This window comes from Prionailurus viverrinus, chromosome B2, assembly GCF_022837055.1.
Source record: "Prionailurus viverrinus isolate Anna chromosome B2, UM_Priviv_1.0, whole genome shotgun sequence".
NCBI lineage: Eukaryota > Metazoa > Chordata > Mammalia > Carnivora > Felidae > Prionailurus > Prionailurus viverrinus.
In genome coordinates, this window is record NC_062565.1 from 57,656,754 (window position 1) to 57,675,935 (window position 19,182).

Below are 19,182 nucleotides of genomic sequence, written 5' to 3' on the forward strand. Positions count from 1 at the left end.
ATTGTCAAAATGTCAATACTACCCAAAGCTATCTACACATTCAATGCAATCCCAATCAAAATTGCACCAGCATTCTTCTCGAAACTAGAACAAGCAATTCTAAAATTCATATTGACCCACAAAAGGCCCCGAATAGCCAAAGGGATTTTGAAGAAGAAGACCAAAGCAGGAGGCATCACAATCCCAGATTTTAGCCTCTACTACAAAGCTGTAATCAAGTCAGCATGGTATTGGCACAAAAACAGACATATAGACCAATGGAATAGAATAGAAACCCCAGAACTAGACCCACAAACGTATGGCCAACTCATCTTTGACAAAGCAGAAAAGAACATCCAATGGAAAAAAGACAGTCTCTTTAACAAATGGTGTTGGGAGAACTGGACAGCAACATGCAGAAGATTGAAACTAGACCACTTTCTCACACCATTCACAAAAATAAACTCAAAATGGATAAAGGACCTGAATGTGAGACAGGAAACCATCAAAACCCTAGAAGAGAAAGCAAGAAAAGACCTCTCTGACTTCAGCCGTAGCAATCTCTTACTAGACACATTCCCAAAGGCAAGGGAATTAAAAGCAAAAATGAACTACTGGGACCTTATGAAGATAAAAAGCTTCTGCACAGCAAAGGAAACAACCAACAAGACTAAAAGGCAACCAACGGAATGGGAAAAGATATTTGCAAATGACATATCGGACAAAGGGCTAGTATCCAAAATCTATAAGGAGCTCACCAAATTCCACACCCGAAAAACAAATAACCCAGTGAAGAAATGGGCAGAAAACATGAATAGACACTTCTCTAAAGAAGACATCAAGATGGCCAACAGGCACATGTAAAGATGCTCAACGTCGCTCCTCATCAGGGAAATACAAATCAAAACCACACTCAGATATCACCTCACGCCTGTCAGAGTGGCCAAAATGAGCAAATCAGGACACTATAGATGCTGGAGAGGATGTGGAGAAATGGGAACCCTCTTGCACTGTTGGTGGGAATGCAAATTGGGGTAGCCATTCTGGAAAACAGTGTGGAGGTTCCTCAAAAAATTAAAAATAGACCTACCCTATGACCCAGCAATAGCACTGCTAGGAATTTACCCAAGGGATACAGGAGTACTGATGCATAGGGGCACTTGTACCCCAATGTTTATAGCAGCACTCTCAACAATAGCCAAATTATGGAAAGAGCCTAAATGTCCATCAACTGATGAATGGATAAAGAAATTGTGGTTTATATACACAATGGAGTACTACGTGGCAATGAGAAAGAATGAAATATGGCCCTTTGTAGCCACGTGGATGGAACTGGAGAGTGTTCTGCTAAGTGAAATAAGCCATACAGAGAAAGACAGATACCATATGGTTTCACTCTTATGTGGATCCTGAGAAACTTAACAGAAACCCATGGGGGAGGGGAAGGAAAAAAAAAAACAGGTTAGAGTGGGAGACAGCCAAAGCATAAGAGACTGTTAAAAACTGAGAACAAACTGAGGGTTGATGGGGGGTGGGAGGGAGAGGCGGGTGGGTGATGGGTATTGAGGAGGGGACCTTTTGGGATGAGCACTGGGTGTTGTGTGGAAACCAATTTGACAATAAATTTCATATATTGAAAAAAAAGAAAAGAAATAACATTTCACTTATGTGAAATATCTACAATAGGCAAATTTATAAAGACAGAAAATGGAACAGAGGTTATCAGGGGCTGGGGGATAATGAACAGAGTTACTGCTTAGTGGTTATAGAGTTTCTCTTTGGGGGGATGAAAATATTTTGGAAGTAGACAATGGTGATGGTTGTACAACATTGGGAATGTACTTTATGGCCCTGAATTATACACTTAAAATGGTTTAAATGTCAAGTGTTATGTGATATATATTTTACCAAATAAAACTTAAAAAAAAAATAAAATAAAGACCGTATCAAGAGATGCAGAAGGGCATTATATCATAATCAAGGGGTCTATCCACCAAAAAGACCTAACAATTGTAAACATTTATCTGCCAAATGTGGTAGCACCCAAATATATAAATCAATCACAAACATAAAGAAACTCATCGATAGTAATATCATAATAATAGGAGACTTCAACACCCCACTCACAGCAATGGACAGATCATCTAGTCAAAAAATCAACAAGGAAACAATGCCTTTGAATGATACACTGGACTAGATGGACTTAACATATATATTCAGAACATTTCATCCTAAAGCAGCAGAATATACATTCTTCTCCAGTGGACATGGAACATTCTCCAGAATAGACCACATACTGGAATACAAATCAGCCCTAAGTAAGTATAAAAAGATCGAAATGATTCCGTGCATATTTTCAGACCACAACACTATGAAACTCGAAATCAACCGCAAGAAAAAATTTGGAAAGGTAACAAATACTTGGAGACTGAAGAACATCCTTCTGTATAATGAATGGGCCAACCAAGAAGTTAAAGAGGAAATTAAAAAGTATATGGAAGCCAATGAAAATGATAACACCACAACCCAAAACCTGTGGGACATAGCAAAGGTGGTCATAAGAGGAAAGTATATAGCAATCCAGGCCTTCCTAAAGATGGAAGAAAGATCTCAGATACACAACCTAACCTTATGCCTTAAGGAGCTGCCAAAAGAACAGCATACAAAACCCCAAACCAGCAGAAGACAGGAAATAATAAAAGATTAGAGCAGAAATTAATGCTATCAAAACCAATAAACAAACAGTACAACAGATCAATGAAACCAGAAGCTGGTTCTTTGAAAGAATTAACAAACTTGATAAACCACTAGCCAGTTTGATCAAAAAGACAAAGGAAAGGACCCAAATAAATAAAATCCAGAATTAAAGAGGAGAGATCACAACCAACACAGCAGAAATAAAAAACAATAATAAGAGAATATTATGAGCAATTATATGCCAATAAAATGGGCAATCTGGAAGAAATGGACAAATTCCTAGAAACATATACACTACCAAAATTGAAACAGGAAGAAATAGAAAATTTGAACAGACCCATAACCAGTAAGGAAATCGAATTAGTAATCAAAAATCTTCCAAAAAACAAGAGTCCAGGGCCAGATGGCTTTCCAGGGGAATTCTACCAAACATTTAAGGAAGAGTTAACACCTATTCTCTTGAAGCTGTTCCAAAAATAGAAATGGAAGGAAAACTTCCAAACTCTTTCTATGAAGCCAGCATTACCTTGATTCCAAAACCAGAGACCCCACTAAAAAGGGGAACTATAGACCAATTTCCCTGACGACCATGGATGCAAAAATCCTCAACAAGATATTATTCAACCGGATGCACCAATACATTAAAAAAATTAGTCACCACGACTAAGTGGGATTTATACCTGGGATGCAGGGCTGGTTCAATATCTGCAAAAAAAATTAACGTGATTCATCACATCAATAAAAGAAAGGACAAGAACCATATGATCCTCTCAATAGATGCAGAGAAAGCATTTGACAAAATACAGCATCCTTTCTTGATAAAGACCCTCAAGAAAGTAGGGATAGAAGAAGCATACCTCGAGATCATAAAAGCCATATATGAACGGCTCAACGCTAATATCATCCTCAATGGGGAAAAACTGACAGCTTTCCCCCTAAGGTCAGGAACAAGACAGGGATGTCCACTCTCACCACTGTTATTCAACATAGTATTGGAAGTCTTAGCCTCTGCAATCAGAAAACACAAAGAAATAAAAGGTGTCCAAATCAGCCAGGAGGAGGTCAAACTTTCACTCTTCGCAGATGACATGATACTCTATATGGAAAACCCAAAAGATTCCACCAAAAAACTTCTTCTAGCAGTGAATTCATGAATTCAGCAAAGTTGCAGGATATAAAATCAATGCACAGAAACCAGTTGCATTCCTATACACCAACAATGAAGTGACAGAGAAATCAAGGAATCGATCCCATTTATAGTTGCACAAAAAAACCATAAAATACCTAGGAATAAATCTAACCAAAGAGGTGAAAAATCTATACACTGAAAACTATAGAAAGTTTATGAAAGAAACTGAAGAAGACACAAACAAAATGGAAAAAGATTCTATGCTCCTGGATAGGAAGAACAAATATTGTTAAAATGTTGATACTACCCAAAGCAATCTACATATTCAATGAAATGCCTATCAAAATAACACCAGCATTCTTCACAGAGCTAGAACATATAATCCTAAAATTTGTATGGAACCAGAAAAGACCCTGAACAGCCAAAGCAATCTTGAAAAAGAAAACCAAAGCAATCTTGAAAAAAGAAAACCAAAGCAGGAGGCATCACAATCCCAGACTTCAGGCTACATTACAAAGCTATAATCAATACACTATGGTACTGGCACAAGAACAGACACTCAGATCAATGGAACAGAATAGAGAACCCAGAAACTGACCCACAAATGTATGGCCAACTAATCTTTGACAAAGCAGGAAAGAATATCCAATGGAATAAAGACTGTCTCTTCAGCAAGTGGTGCTGGGAAAACTGGACAGCAACATGCAGAAGAATGAACCTGGACCACTTTCTTACACCATACACAAAAATAAACTCAAAATGGATGAAAAACCTCAATGTAAGACAGGAAACCATCAAAATCCTCGAGGAGAAAGCAGGCAAAAACCTCTTTGATCTTGCCCGCATAACTTCTTACTCAACACGTCTCCAGAGGCAAGGGAAACAAAAGCAAAAATGAGCTACTGGGACCTCATCAAGATAAAAAGCTTTTGCACATCGAAGGAAACAATCAACAAAACTAAAAGGCAACTGACAGAATGGGAAAAGATACTTGCAAATGAGAGCTTATCAAACTCCACACCCAAAAAACAAATAATCCAGTGAAGAAATGGGCAAAAGACATGAATAGACACTTCTCTAAAGAAGACATCCAGATGGTCAACCGACACATGAAAAAATACTCAACATCACTCATCATCAGGGAAATATAAATCAAAACCACAATGAGATACCACCTTATACCTGTCAGAATGGCTAACATTAATAACTCCGGCAACAACAGATGTTGGCGAGGATGCGGAGAAAGAGGATCTCTTTTGCATTGTTGGTGGCAATGCAAGCTGGTGCAGCCACTCTGGAAAACAGTATGGAGGTTCCTCAAAAAACTAAAAATAAAACTACCCTACGACCCAGCAATTGCACTACTAGGCATTTATCCAAGGGATACAGGTGTGCTGTTTCAAAGGGACACATGCACCCCCATGTTTATAGCAGCACTATCAACAATAGCCAAAGTTTGGAAGAGCCCAAATGTCCATCGATGGATGAATGGATAAAGAAGATGTATATATATACAATGGAATATTACTCAGCAATCAAAAAGAATGAAACCTTGCCATTTGCAACTACGTGGATGGAACTGGAGGGTATTATGCTAAGTGAAATTAGAGAAAGAGAAAAATCATATGACTTCACTCACGAGGACTTTAAGAGACAAAACAGATGAATATAAGGGAAGGGAAACAAAAATAATATAAAAACAGGGAGGGGGAAAAAACAGAGGAGACTCATAAATATGTAGAATAAACAGGGTTACTGGAGGGGTTGTGGGAGGGGGGATGGGCTAAATGGGTAAGGGTCACTAAGGAACCTACTCCTGAAATCACTGTTGCACTGTATGCTAACTAATTTGAATGTAAATTAAAAAAAATAAAAAATAAAACAAGCTAAAAAAAATAAAATATTCTAACTTAAGAATAACTTGGGGTGCCTGGGTGGCTCAGTCAGTTAAGCATTTGACTTCGGCTCAGGTCATGATCTCATGGTTTGTAAGCTTGAGCCCTTCATCGGGCTCTTTGCCGTCAGCACAGAGCCAAGTTTGGATCCTTGTTCCCCCTATCTCTCTGCCTCTCCCGACTTGTGCTCTCTCTCTCAATAATAAATAAACACACACACACACACACAAAAGAATATTTAAGACTAACTCCTATTTTTAAAATAAAATTGATCAAAATATCTATGTGGACGTTGTCTACATTTAACATAAGCGTAATCTAGTACTTTCTTCTTTGTCTGTAGGATGGGGCTAATCATTTATGGAGTGCTTCTTGTGTACTAGGTACTGTGCTGGCCTCTTTTATTTCAGTGACTCCTCATCATGAGGTGTGTTAGGAGACCCTTAGACAATTTTGTCTCTCAGACCACCGGGCTTTCTTGACTGTTGCCTTGTGATATTCCTTGGCCACTAGAACAGCATGGTACAGGGAAGTTTGCTTTTTAAATTTTTCTTAAGATAAAGTGTACAGACTTTAACAAAAGAAGAACATGGAATAATATTTTGCAATCTTTGTATCTTTAGCGATTATGAAAACTTTAGTTTGCTTGTCACTTTTCAATATTTCTAGTAGAAACTAGAGGGAGCCTGTCTCTTAGTTCCCCCAATTAGAAAGTAAAGTTTGTGGTTGGATCTTAGCACTGTGCATCGTTTCATATTAAAAGAAGGTGCACAAACCTGCCACGGGGGAAGAGGCAACCAAGCCCTAGCCACAGAAATTGACTGTAAGCAAAAAAATTTTTCACTGCGGGGAACAGGGTATTTATGTTTAAACATGTAAAACATTTCAGGGGAGGAAACATTAGCAGTAGAGAGCTGAAGATTCATTGTGAGTGCTTTCTGTTTATTAATGTTATCTTGAATACAAAATCAAAAGGACTTTGTTGAAGAAAAACCTCTCATAGATGTCTGTCTCCTAATAGTTTTTAACTTTCACTCACTACCTTATAAAAAGTAGTAATCATTAACTTAGGACTTGACAAAGAGAATGGACTCTCCAGACTTTGGCCAAAAATTTCCTCCAAACAGAGATTTTCACATATTCGTTTTTCACCTTTTTTTCACACTTGAGAAGCCTCATGTTCAGGAAAGCTAACTTAACTTGTCCAAAGTCCAAGGTTAGGAAAAAGCAGTTGTGTCTGTTTCTTTCTACTAAGACTCACCTGCAACTTCTATTCCTTTGGACACTCAAAAAGCTTAATGTTCACATAAACATTAGAATTGTTATATATAATTCACTGCCTTACTGAGTTTAATTTATCATTTAGCAGGTTGTATTAAAGGACACAGAAAGAAGATTAAATAATTAAAATATGTGTTCCTAGGGATTATAGCTAGTTCCTGTTTATTTTTTACTAGTATTATAAAATTGTAGAGATAGAGGATCTAGTATACATATAACCACATCCTTACTAATAAGATGGGATTAAAAGTAGGGGAAATAAATAAAGACTACAATTCATTTTTTTTTTCTATGAAGAAAGCTTGTGGATTACCTGCTCTATTACCACATAGCTAAAAGCACCTGGAAATGAATATCTGAAAATAGGCAAACAGTAATGATTGTTGAAAATGCCATCTATAGTGTTGTGGACCCTTTTCGTTACTATCAGGAAAACCAAAGACTTGGCAGGAAGGCACCCCATGTGTCAGGAAGGCTTGAAGAACTGAGCTTCTCTATGACCTTGAATTAATTTCAATGAAAGCTAGGGACCATAAAGTATTCTTGGCATCAAGACTGACTAGGTAGCTTGAATATTTGCTTGTTTCATTCTAACTGCCAGCATATGAGTGGGTTTCTTTACCTTAGGGAATGAGAAATGAAAGAGAAAAAAAAATTCACTAAAGATGTAAAGAATGTAAGAAAAATGGAAACATTTTCTGTATCTTCCAGACTAAAAGGTAAAAACACACATATTACAGAATCTCATTTGGCTAAATGTCACCAATATGCAATAGCTAAAATTTAGTGGTAAATAGGAAAAAGCAATTTACCAATAATGTGGGAAAAATAAATCCAGAGGAGAGATTTTATGATTCAGGAAAGGTTATATGTATAGTTGTAAAACACAGATTCTAACAGGAAATACAGCTACAACACACACACACACAAAAGCAAAGGAACAAGATTTGAGTGTATGAGAAAAGAAACTTGGCATATTGTCTGTATTGCAAAATAATTGTAAACCAGAGTTCTGCTGGAAATGGAATATTTTAATGACCAAACTGGATTGCAAAACATTTACCCTATCCTGTTATTTCTTTCTAAATTAAGATCAATAGTCCTGTGAACTGTCGAACCCAGATGCTGTTGTTTGCTGACCACCCTTCTTTATATTCAGTTTAATTTGTAAAGCTGGTTTGGGTCCCTTGGGTATTTAAAAAACACAAGTCTGAGCTGGTTTCTGGGCCAGACAATGTGAACATTGTGAATTCCTGTGCTTCTGGAACTAGGCTCAGATATTTTGGAATCATTTTTGGTGGCGGTGACCCTTAAAGCCATCGAATTCAAGTGGTCTGTTGATATTTTCCTTACTACAGCACCATACCTCTGGAATTCCTGAGGAGTTTGGGTTGGGGCCATGGTGAAAAGAAAATATGCCAATCACGAATTCTCCTTCTCTTGTCCTTAAATGGATTTTTCTTTCTGACAGTTACAGGTAAATGTTTTAAGGGACTTGAAAGATCTCTCTTTCCCATTAGTTAGACATCTTAAGAGTAAGGGACAGACAGAATCAAATTTTACTACTTAAACTGTAATGCTGGTATAGAAAATTTCCCCCAGCAACCCTTTGATCATATACATACATACACTTTAAAATACTTAACTATTTTGGGGCCCCTGGTGGCTCAGTCAGTTAAGCATCCGACTATTGATTTCAGCTTAGGTCGTGATCTCATGGTTCATGAGAGCCCTGAGTTGGGTTCTGTGTGTGTGTGGAGCCTGCTTGGGATTCTCTCAATCTCTCTCTCTCTCTCTCTCTCTCTCTCTCCCCCTTTGCCTCTCTCCTGCTCTCTAAATAAATAAATAAAATTTAAAAAATACTTAAAAGTATTTAAAATATTGGGACAAAGATATTTTATTAACCAGTTTTGCATAACACAGGCTGCACAGGTTTTTACTCATTTCATGTGACTGGTAGTTTATATATTTTGATTATAAATGTAGGTAATACAGTGTAATGGGAAACTCACTGGATTGGCCATGTGAAAGCTTAAATTCTTAGTCCCACTAATTTAGAGGTTCTTGGTTTTGTTTTGGTTTTGAGGGGGGGGGGGTTCTTGTGAAGGCAAACTGGAAGGGGTGGGGGGGGGAGAGGGAGATAGAGAATCCCAAGCAGTCTCCATGCTCAGCTTGGAGCCCCATGCAGGGCTGGATTTCACAACTGTGAGATCATGACCTGAGCTGAATTCAAGAGTTAGTCTCTTAATTGACTGAGCCACCCAGGCATCCCTAATTCAGAGTTTGGAATTAGAAGTAGAAGAGTTGGGATTAAGTAAGTGATTTTTAAGGTTCTTTTCAATCCTACCCATTGATGACTCATTCAAACACAAATTTTAGTTCTGAAGTTATTTGAATTTTAATGATTACATTGCTCCTTTATTAGGCTTTCTTAGATAACTGGAGTATGATAGTTGTTAATAAATATGTTACCTCTACATTGTTAACTCCTATGCCATATTTACTTATGGAATGGCTATTATAAGGGACTGCTAAGATCTAGAAACAGAGTGTTAGTGAACTTGATGGTGATACACTGTGCTTGTATTTATTAACTAATTATTAAGAAGCTACTAATAATTGGATTGAGAGTCAAGAGACTTGATTCTGAGACTTTTGGTACATTATTTAATTTCTCTGAGCATTAGTCTCCTCATTTATAAATTGATACTGTTGGACTAGAAGATGATTGGTGGTGTCCTGTGATTCTACACTCCTGGAACACTTGATACTAAGATGTAGATTTAATACATAATATGGCTCAATTATTAAGAGTGTTGGTCTGAATTTTGGATCTTGAGAACAAGAGGAAAAAATAATACTTTATATTTTATAGCACTTTATACTTAATAAAGAACTTTTATATACACTGCCTCCCATGAATTTTGTAAAGTGGGCAAAATCATGATTATTATATCAGTGAGGGTCCTGGCAGTGAATAGATGGTATGCTCATGTGGAGTAGTTTGAAAATAAGGGAATGAAGACCATTTACCAAGATGTGGGCAGGGTTCAGGGAAACTGTAGGAGCTGGGGTGTTGCTCTGGGCTTTGTCTCAATAGGGAGCTGTTTTCACTCTTAGGCCTGAAGCTGGAGAAGGTGAGGATCTCCTGACAGAAACTGTGTCCTTGGGGAAAGGTAAATTTTGGCAACCTAGTGGCAAGGAATCTAGGGAAATAAATACCCTGTCTCACTCTCCTTCCTCCCAACAATTGCTGGTGACTTCTGTTGTCTAAACTCAACTGGAGGCAGAATGGAAGGGATCCCATGGATGCAATCCTCTGAGAGGGCCTCTGGGGTACAGAGCAGAGAGGGAGGGGTGCGAGTAGGAGGAAGGGTGGGGCACGTGGCAAACAGGTGGCACACTTACTATTGCCACTTTACAGATAATGAAACTGAGGCTTAGAAAGTTGAACAGCAGAAACGAAATCACGAGTTACTTGAAGCACCAGGATGCAAATCTCCCGCTTATAGTCTTCACAGGCTTCTTATTTTGTTAGCATGAAATTAAAATTCTTTACCATGTTTTCCAAGACTCTGTATGATCTGACTTCTGCTTGCCTTTCCGAAGTCAGCTTATAATACCATCTCCTATTCTGGGAATACTGGCTGCCTTTCTCTCTCTCAAATAAGTACTATTATTTTCCTATTACTGGGTTTAGCCTCTGCCTAGAGTACTTGTCCCACATGACTTCACACATGGCTAATTCTCACTAGATGAGCTCAAATGTCCCACTTAAAAGAGTCCGATCCTGACCATCCCAACTAAAATGTACTCTTCCAGTGGCTTTCTATCTCCCCTTCTGCTTTATTTCCTTTATGGCATTAACTCAGTCTGTATCTTTCCTCACTGATCGGTGGATATGGTGTTTGCCTGACTCCTCCTATTGGAATGTTAACTTTTATGGAGGCTGGGCAGCTGTCTTGTTAAGGGAGTATTTCCAACACCTGGTCTGGAACTGGTACCCAATTTTAACATTTTAGTGAATAATCCATTCTATAAACATTACTCCAAGGGAAGGAGAAAAGAACAAGGGTTACTAATGCTAGACTGCATTTTTGAGGCAAATGACACCGTTTCACCATCCCTACCCTTCACAGCTTCATCAGATTTAAATAGCAATTGCATTTTGGCTTCTTCTCATTCAGAGATTGTAAACATGAGTTTTGATTTGTATTAGGGGTGGGGCTTACTTACAATAAAGATGGTCATGGGTCACCTGAGTGGCTCTGTCAGTTAAGCATCTGACTCTTGATTTTGGCTCAGGTCATGATCCCAGAGTTATAGGATCATGCCCCGAGTGGGGCTCTGTACTGATAGTGTGGAGCCTGCTTGGGATTTTCTCTCTCCCTCAGTCTCTCTCTGCTCCTCCCCTGCTTGTGCACCCTCTTTCTTCCTCTCTCTCAAAATAAATCAATAAACTTAAAAAAAAAAAGGTGGTCATAAAACTAGGCAGGTATGAAAGCTGTAAGTCTGAGGTTCCATTTGCAGTTCAATTAATTTTGTTTCTAAGACTTAAGGTTTCTTGGAATGTGGAAATAGAAGAGGAAGAAGGAGAATTATGGGAGTGACATAATTTTTTTGGCAGCTTTTATCATAGTTTGTAAACTCTCTATGAAATAATTTTATTATTGTCACTATTTCCCTCTCTCTCATCTATTGATTATCTCTTTCATCTATCTACCTATCATCTATGCTCTCTAATCTACCATCTCTCTATATAATTTATTTATATACATACCAATATTATTTATTTATATACACCCACTCAAACTTTGGGTTAATCCCCTAGGCTTTCATCATTTGAGCTTTTAAGCTTTCCCTATTGTTGCCACTAGCCCTTCTGTGAACTTGTCTTATTATTTCTTTCACTTTCTAATAGCTATCTCTTTGGGAGTAATAGAGGTACATCATCTTGGTAAAGTTTCAAGTACTTCACTTTTCACTAAAGTTAGGAACTATTTCTTGAAAACTATCACAATCAGTTTTTATTATTTTAGAACCAGTAAGTTGAAATATATATATATATATATATATATATATATATATATATATATATAGATCTGCACTATGTGATGGTTGATAGAGATTCAACAACAATAGACAAAAACAGGCATGGTCACTGCCCTCAGTTCTATGACAGGAAACCTGGGAATGCTTCCCTAAAGAAGTAAAGTCTGAGTTGAAATCTGAAGGATAAATAAGTGTTAGCTAACTGTGGAGAGGAACACGAGAGCATTTAAGGCAGAGGAAAGAGTATGAATAAAATTCCTATACCAGGATGGAGTGTGGCAATTCTAGGAACTAAGAAAAGGCATTTAAAAAAGATCAAGATCTGCCATATGTCATTATGAAAAAGACTGATTTCCATAAGACAGGCACAAAACTGTATCTCATTATTTTATAGTCACACCTTAAGACATGATTAAAAATTTCTGTCACTAAATCACTGGTATTCTAAATCTCCAATGTCTTCTATTTATTAACACTTTTGACTTTTGGATGAGAGTTAAACACTCACAGAATCTCAAAGGACATAGGATAAAAAATGTTTGCATTAGTATATTTGATAAAGTGATCTGAGAGAGATTAAATTAGTTCTTACCACACATATGAATATATTACAATACCCCCCCCAAATTATGCAAAGGTGTATATAACACAATTGATGATTGGTTCCTGTCCTTCTATGCCAGCCTCTGTTCCTAAATAGGGGAAATAAAGGCTAAAGCTTTATCTTCTGGATGGAGGGTGAGGTGGGATAGAATAATAGTGGATTCTCCAATCTCAGGAAGCCAGGAGATAGTAGGTAAAACTCTATGTCCCCCTATTTTTCTGGCTTCATCTCATCATATTCCTTAACTGTGAGTTTGGATTCCTTGCCACACTGTTTTTAAGTCCCAGCCAGCCCCAAGATCCAGAATCATCCCTACTGATATTTAAACTAGACAAGATAGCAGCCAGCAGGTGGTAACAAAATGAACAACAGGACCCACCTGAGTTGTGCAGCTGTATCCTGACTGGCTGGCTGGGCAGCTTCAGTCAGGCCATTCTATTAGCCTTAGGGTAACACAACTGTGCCTGTTACACAACTGAATTGTTAGGACTCTGAACATGGCGTTATGGAGTCTTCTTCTAGACGAGTTTTGCTGAGAAATTTAGAACTACACCAAATATGACAAAATGAAATATTAAGTATTGATTTTTAGAAGGTGCAGGACTTGAGATGTGTTAAAAAAAAAGTTTTATTATTTATTTTGAGAGAGACAGACAGATTGCGAGCAGGGGAGGGGCAGACAGAGAGGGAGACACAGAATCCAAAGCAGGCTCCAGGCTCTGAGCTGTCAGCACAGAGCCCAACACAGGGCTCAAACCCATGAACTGTGAGATCATGACCTGAGTTGAAGTCGGATGCTTACCCAACTCCACCACCCAGGCGCCCCATGCAAGACTTGAGATATTAAGCAGTGTATGCTTTCCTCATTTCTTCCATGGGACTCAGTTTCCAAGGTCCCCATTTAGACTTTGTGCTTGTGGTCACTGTTCACCTGAGAAGTTCTCTTGTTCTAGGCTTCCTAGAGCTTTAGCAGAGGGTTATGGCGTGATTGAGGAGGTTTAAAGGTGGCAGCATTCTATTAACCCAGTCTTGTCTGTAAAGGCTGGGGTAGGCAGAGATGGTCAGGGAAGTTCTAGGAGGAGAAAGCATTAAATGCGGTGTGGAGTTGTCGCTTGTGGTTTGGGGATGATGGGCAGTAGAGAACCACATTTCTTCTCCTGCCAGTGTTAGGTGAGTGGGCTCCATGAAGATGAATTTGTGCTATTGGGCTGCAAGGAGGACAGCAGAGAAATGACTTGGGTTTGTCTCTATGATGGAGAGAACACGACCGCCCTATTCCACCCACTCCCTCCTATCCTGTAGTGCACTTGTAAATGTGGAGGAAATCCAGATCTTATGCAAGCCGAGGATTATTATACATTTTTCATTGTCTTTTTGAAAAGGAAACTGACTTAATTTGTGAACAAGCAGGAGTTGAAATTCTGCCTTACCTTGTTCACAGTGGATTCCAGTGGTTCCCAGAGGACAGGAACAGGTATACCCATGAGGCAATGAAACACAAGTTGCTCCTTTGCTACAGTGGTGTGGAGGGTCATGTTCAGGGTCACAGGTGGAAACTGTCTCCGTGCAGAGTTCTCCTTTCCACCCAGGGAGGCAGTCACAGCTGTTGGTTGAGAAAGAAGGCCGCAGGATTTGAGCACTTGAGCAGAGATGGATATGCACTGTGTATCATCCTGATGTTAACTCGGCAATTGTCACTGAGGTTCCAAGATAGAAAAGATTTTGTACATCAAAGCAAGTAATGATTCAAACTACCAGGATCCAAACTGTCAAGGAAGTGAGCTAATGACTGATTATAGGATTACTGGATTCCACATCAAAAATTTTAAAAGGTTCAGCATGTGGATTTGAGAGAGATTTTAGAGAATCATTTCTTTGGACAGAACAGTCCCCTTTCCCTGCCTCACATCACCACCAAGGGAGAGGCAGTGAACACAGTTGCTGCCTCCTAACCTTAAGCCTAGAGGAAAGAAATTCAGCTTGATATACATTCCCTCACATTGGTGAGCACGTAGATCCAGCTCCTTGGGCTGCAAAAGGTACTTTGAACCCCTCCAGAGGCCAGGCAGATGGCAGTGAATCCCAGGGATGGGTTGTGGCACTCCGACTGAGGATCAGCTTGGGTACATATAAAAGGGATCTTGCCCAGAGGGTATCCTGGTAGCTGAAGAGACCTCAACAGTAAGAGGCAGTCAGTTTATGGCTGGGGCAGAATCTAAGAGGTAAAGGGGACTTCCCATTTTGATGACAGACCTTGTCTGGGTTTAGAGAGTGATATTGGGAAGAACCCAAAAAAAGAGCAAAGGTAGAGATGCCAGATAAAATGTAGGACATATAATTGAGATAAACAATGAATAATTTTTCAGTATATCCCATGCAATATTTGAATTTCAGACAAGCAACATTTGAGATATACTAAAAATTATTTGTTGTGTGCCTGGAATTCAAATTTATTTGGGTGTCCTGTGTTTCCCCCCCTTCATATGGCAACCCTACACTAAGGGCACATGATGGAAAGGGTTACTTTACGTCCCTGCCAGGCCCAGGGAGCACTAAACCATCAGACAATGGTGCAAGTCAAGGAAGCCCATTCCAGGATGTGGTGCATGGTGCTGAGTCAGAAATCACTAGACTGGGGAAAGACAGCAGTAACAGATCGTGCCTTCTTTGCAGACCTTCGGTTCATGTGGTAAGCCCTGGCTGGGTTTAGGCCAACAGTTATGAAGACTGAAGTGTTGTTAGTATTTTGAAGCGGACCCTCTGAACTAATGCATTGAGAGGGTATTTGCGAATGAAAGTGTCCATTAGTTAAGTTGGAGCAGAAAATTCAATAGACCTCCCCATGTTTTTTTTTTTTTTTTTTTAACATTTATTCATTTTTGAAAGGCAGAGAGAGACAGAGCGTGAACAGGGGAGGGGCAGAGAGAGAGGGAGACACAGAAACAGAAGCAGGCTCCAGGCTCCCAGCTATCAGCACAGAGCCCGACGTGGGGCTCGAACTCATGGACTGCGAGATCATGACCTGAGCCGAAGTCGGCCACTCAACCGACTGAGCCACCCAGGCGCCCCAAGACCCCCCCAGGTTTTAATCCAGGTCAAAGAAAAGGATGACTCCTTCTAAGTAGGTTTAAAAAGACAGCGAGAAACAAAAGTAAAGTTATGAATACATCCATGAGTTCCAGGTCACACTTGTTCTCAGTTTATTACAATGGTTTTTACTTACTGGCAAACTACAGACACAGATGACATGAACAGCACTGCTGGGGTTGTTGAGAGCATCATAGTATAATTCTGAGAGTGAGCAAGTCAAGACAAGGCAGGTAGAAAACAGAAGTACCTTCAGTTCCCTTTTTTCTTTAGGCTAGAAGTACCTCACAAATTCTGAGGATAGAGGGCAGCTTCTGTAGTCCCCTCTAGGTAATATGACAATATATGTCAATATGAATACATTATATGCCTCGTGGAGGGGTCAGGAAGGAAAATGAACATTCTTTCTGCAAACATTATTAACACCCTCTATCATTTTATAGAAACAATAGGTAAGAGCTTCATAAAATTGAGATTAAACCAAAGAAGAAAATCAAAATCACCTGTAACCTCTGACCATGGTGAGGCTGACATTTTTTTTTAGCACTTGGCAGGTGTCTTTCCACTACTTCCTCTAAGAAAATTTTAACATGAAAAATGCTGGGAAAATTGGATATCTACACATAAAAGAATGAAACTGGATCCCTATTTTAGCCACCTACAAAAGTTAACTTGAAATGGATTAAAGAATTATAAAATATAAGACCTGGAACAGTAAAACTCCTAGAAGAAAACAGTTTTTAGTTTCCTCTTTCACAAAACTTTATATAAATGAAATGATATTGTATGTATTCTTTAATTACTGCGTTTCACTCAGGATTATGTTTTGGGATTCACTATGTTGATGCATGTAGCTGCTACATTGTCAATACTATATTACCGCATGAGCGAAAGTTCCTATTTTTTGTAGTTGAAATTTCAATGTTTTCTTTTACAGTTTGCATTTCTTGTGACTTATTTAAGAAAGCTTTCCCTATTCTGAGGTCAGAAAGTTATTATTTTATTTTGTCTCCTCAGACTATTATCATTTTTTTCTTGTTACATGTTAAGTCTTAATACATCTGAAATTATTTTTTATGTTTGCTGTGGAGTTAAGAGATCCAATTACAGTTTTCCGTACAGATGACCAATAGTCTGAGCACTTTTCATTGACCAGTTCATCCTTTTCCACTCATGAGCCGTGTCCATGTATGCACTGACCTGTGCCTCTTTATCCTGTTCCGTTAGTGTACTTTTCTAACTTTCTGTTAATACTACACTGTCTTAATTTCTCCCTCTTTTTTTTTTTAATGTTTATTTATTTTGAGAGAGAGAGACAGAGGCAGAGAGAGAGGAAGACAGAGAATCCCAAGCGGATGCAGGGCTCGAACTGAAAACATAGATCATGACCTGAGCTGATACCAAGAGTCGGACGCTTAACTGACTGAGCCACCCAGGCACCCCTAATTTCTCCTTCTTTATAATAGGTCTTGATAACTAGAGTGACAACTTCTGCTATCTTGTTTTTCTGTTTGGGAGTGTCTTGGCTATTTTTAGTGCTTTGCTATTTTACACCTTTCCCTTCAAATTAAGGTTCAAGATAGGCAAATTTCCTTGCCTTCTCCTTGTCTAAATTTATTTTTCTTTTGTTCTTACCCTGCTGGTGCAGCTCTTTGGAGTCTGAGGCCTGTGAGGAATATGCTATTAGATGTCTGTAACCTGTGCAGCCCTGAAAGGGTATGTTATACATGCTTCGTGTTTTAGCAGGAACTCAGGGCAAAAGCCAGCTTGATGTTCACTTTCCAGAGTCTTGCTTTCATTTCATTTGGGATATAAAAGATGTGTTGTTTTCACTTCAGGTAGTAGTGTTCTGAAAGTATACACTTTATCTTATTCAGATTTCAACATTTCCACTTGGGAAAGTCACTCAAGATGTATAATAGCCCACAGTTCCACAAATAGAACTGCCTATAAATAACCTTTTATTCCATACTCATTAACTTCTCTTCCACAATCTCACATACAATGGTTGAATGTTATTTCACACTGACTTGATAAAATATACTTTATTCTTGTAGTCACTTGTGAGATAGTATGTTTTTCATTTTTCACTGTCTACAAATAACCCTGTGATAAAACTCTTATAGCTAAATCTCTGTGCACATCTATGATCATTTCCTTGGGATAAACTTAAATATCATCATGACTTCTAGGCTTTGGAGACATATTCCAACCCGCCCTCCATAATAACTGTACTAATTTACATTGCTGTCATCAGTTCATGAGAGTGCTCCTGAAATAATACATGTGTATATAATTGAAAATAAGAAATATTTTACAGGCTTCTTGTTTATTATTGACCCAGTAATTATTTATTAAAATAAAGTGACTTAATGTTTGCCTATACATATTTACAAAGAACATATTCATTTCAAACTCCTATATTTTCCTGCATTTTTGGCAGTCTAATCACATTTATGCTTCACCCAAATTCATGTTATCAACTTAAAAAAATATTTTTGGGGGCATCTGGGTGGCTCAGTCAGCTAATAATCCAGCACTTGATTTCAGCTCAGGTCATGATCTCACGGTTGTGGGACAAAGCCTGCTTGATTCTAATTCTCTCTCTCTCTCTCTCTCTCTCTCTCTCTCTCTTCCTCCCTCTCCCCCTCTCCCTCCCTCCCTCCCCCTTTCTCCCTTTCCCTCTCCCCCTCCCCACCACTCTATTTTTTTTATTAATTTTTTAAAATGTTTATTGATTTTTCAGAGAGACAGAGACAGAATGCAAGTGGGTTAGGGGCAGAGAGAGAGGGAGACACAGAATCCGAAGCAGGCTCCAGGCTCTGGGCTGTCAGCACAGAGCCCGACAGGGGGCTCGAACTCACAAGCTGTGAGATCATGACCTGAGCCGTCTGAGGCTCAACCGACTGAGCCACCCAGGCGCCCCTCCCCACCACTCTTGAGTACCTGCGTATCTGTTCTCTCTTTCTCTCTCTAAAAAACAAACAAAAAAACACAACACTTTTTAGTACTTACTATGTGTATAAGACTAGTCATAAAGGATGGGCAGAAGATGTATAAGGAGCGAGCTGTGGCCCAGGTAGAGGTGAGGTGTGCTACAGTAAGAACCACGGCGCTGCGTTCGCTGAGAACCAAGTGAGTGGCAGAACCAAGTGCTGCCAGAGCCCAGAAACCAGCGTGGGGAATAACTCAGGGAACAAAAGGAACGTCAGCACCCATGTTCACCAATGACTGTTAGACTCTGGTGCTGGGAGGAACTGAAAACAAAAATTCTTGTCTATTTGGAACTTACAGGTAGAGGCTTAGGCACATACATAAAATAACAAAAAACTGAGCACACAGAAACTTCTGAGGATATTGCCATTTCATTAAGTAGGGTATTTAGCTGAGTCCTGATGAAAGAAAACATACACGATTATTGTATCTAAGTTAACATTTGTGCAAAAAAAAAAAAAAAA

At 38.9% G+C, this 19,182-nt stretch overlaps 1 protein-coding gene across 1 annotated transcript in view; it reads right to left on the minus strand.

Moving 5' to 3' along the window:
• Positions 1-19,182, minus strand: part of EYS (eyes shut homolog) — a 1,626,372-nt gene that overhangs the window by 25,820 nt on the left and 1,581,370 nt on the right. Inside the window, exon 40 of the mRNA XM_047860135.1 lies at positions 14,068-14,240. Within this exon, the coding sequence (XP_047716091.1) occupies positions 14,068-14,240 (173 nt within the window). The remainder of the gene's footprint in view (positions 1-14,067; positions 14,241-19,182) is intronic.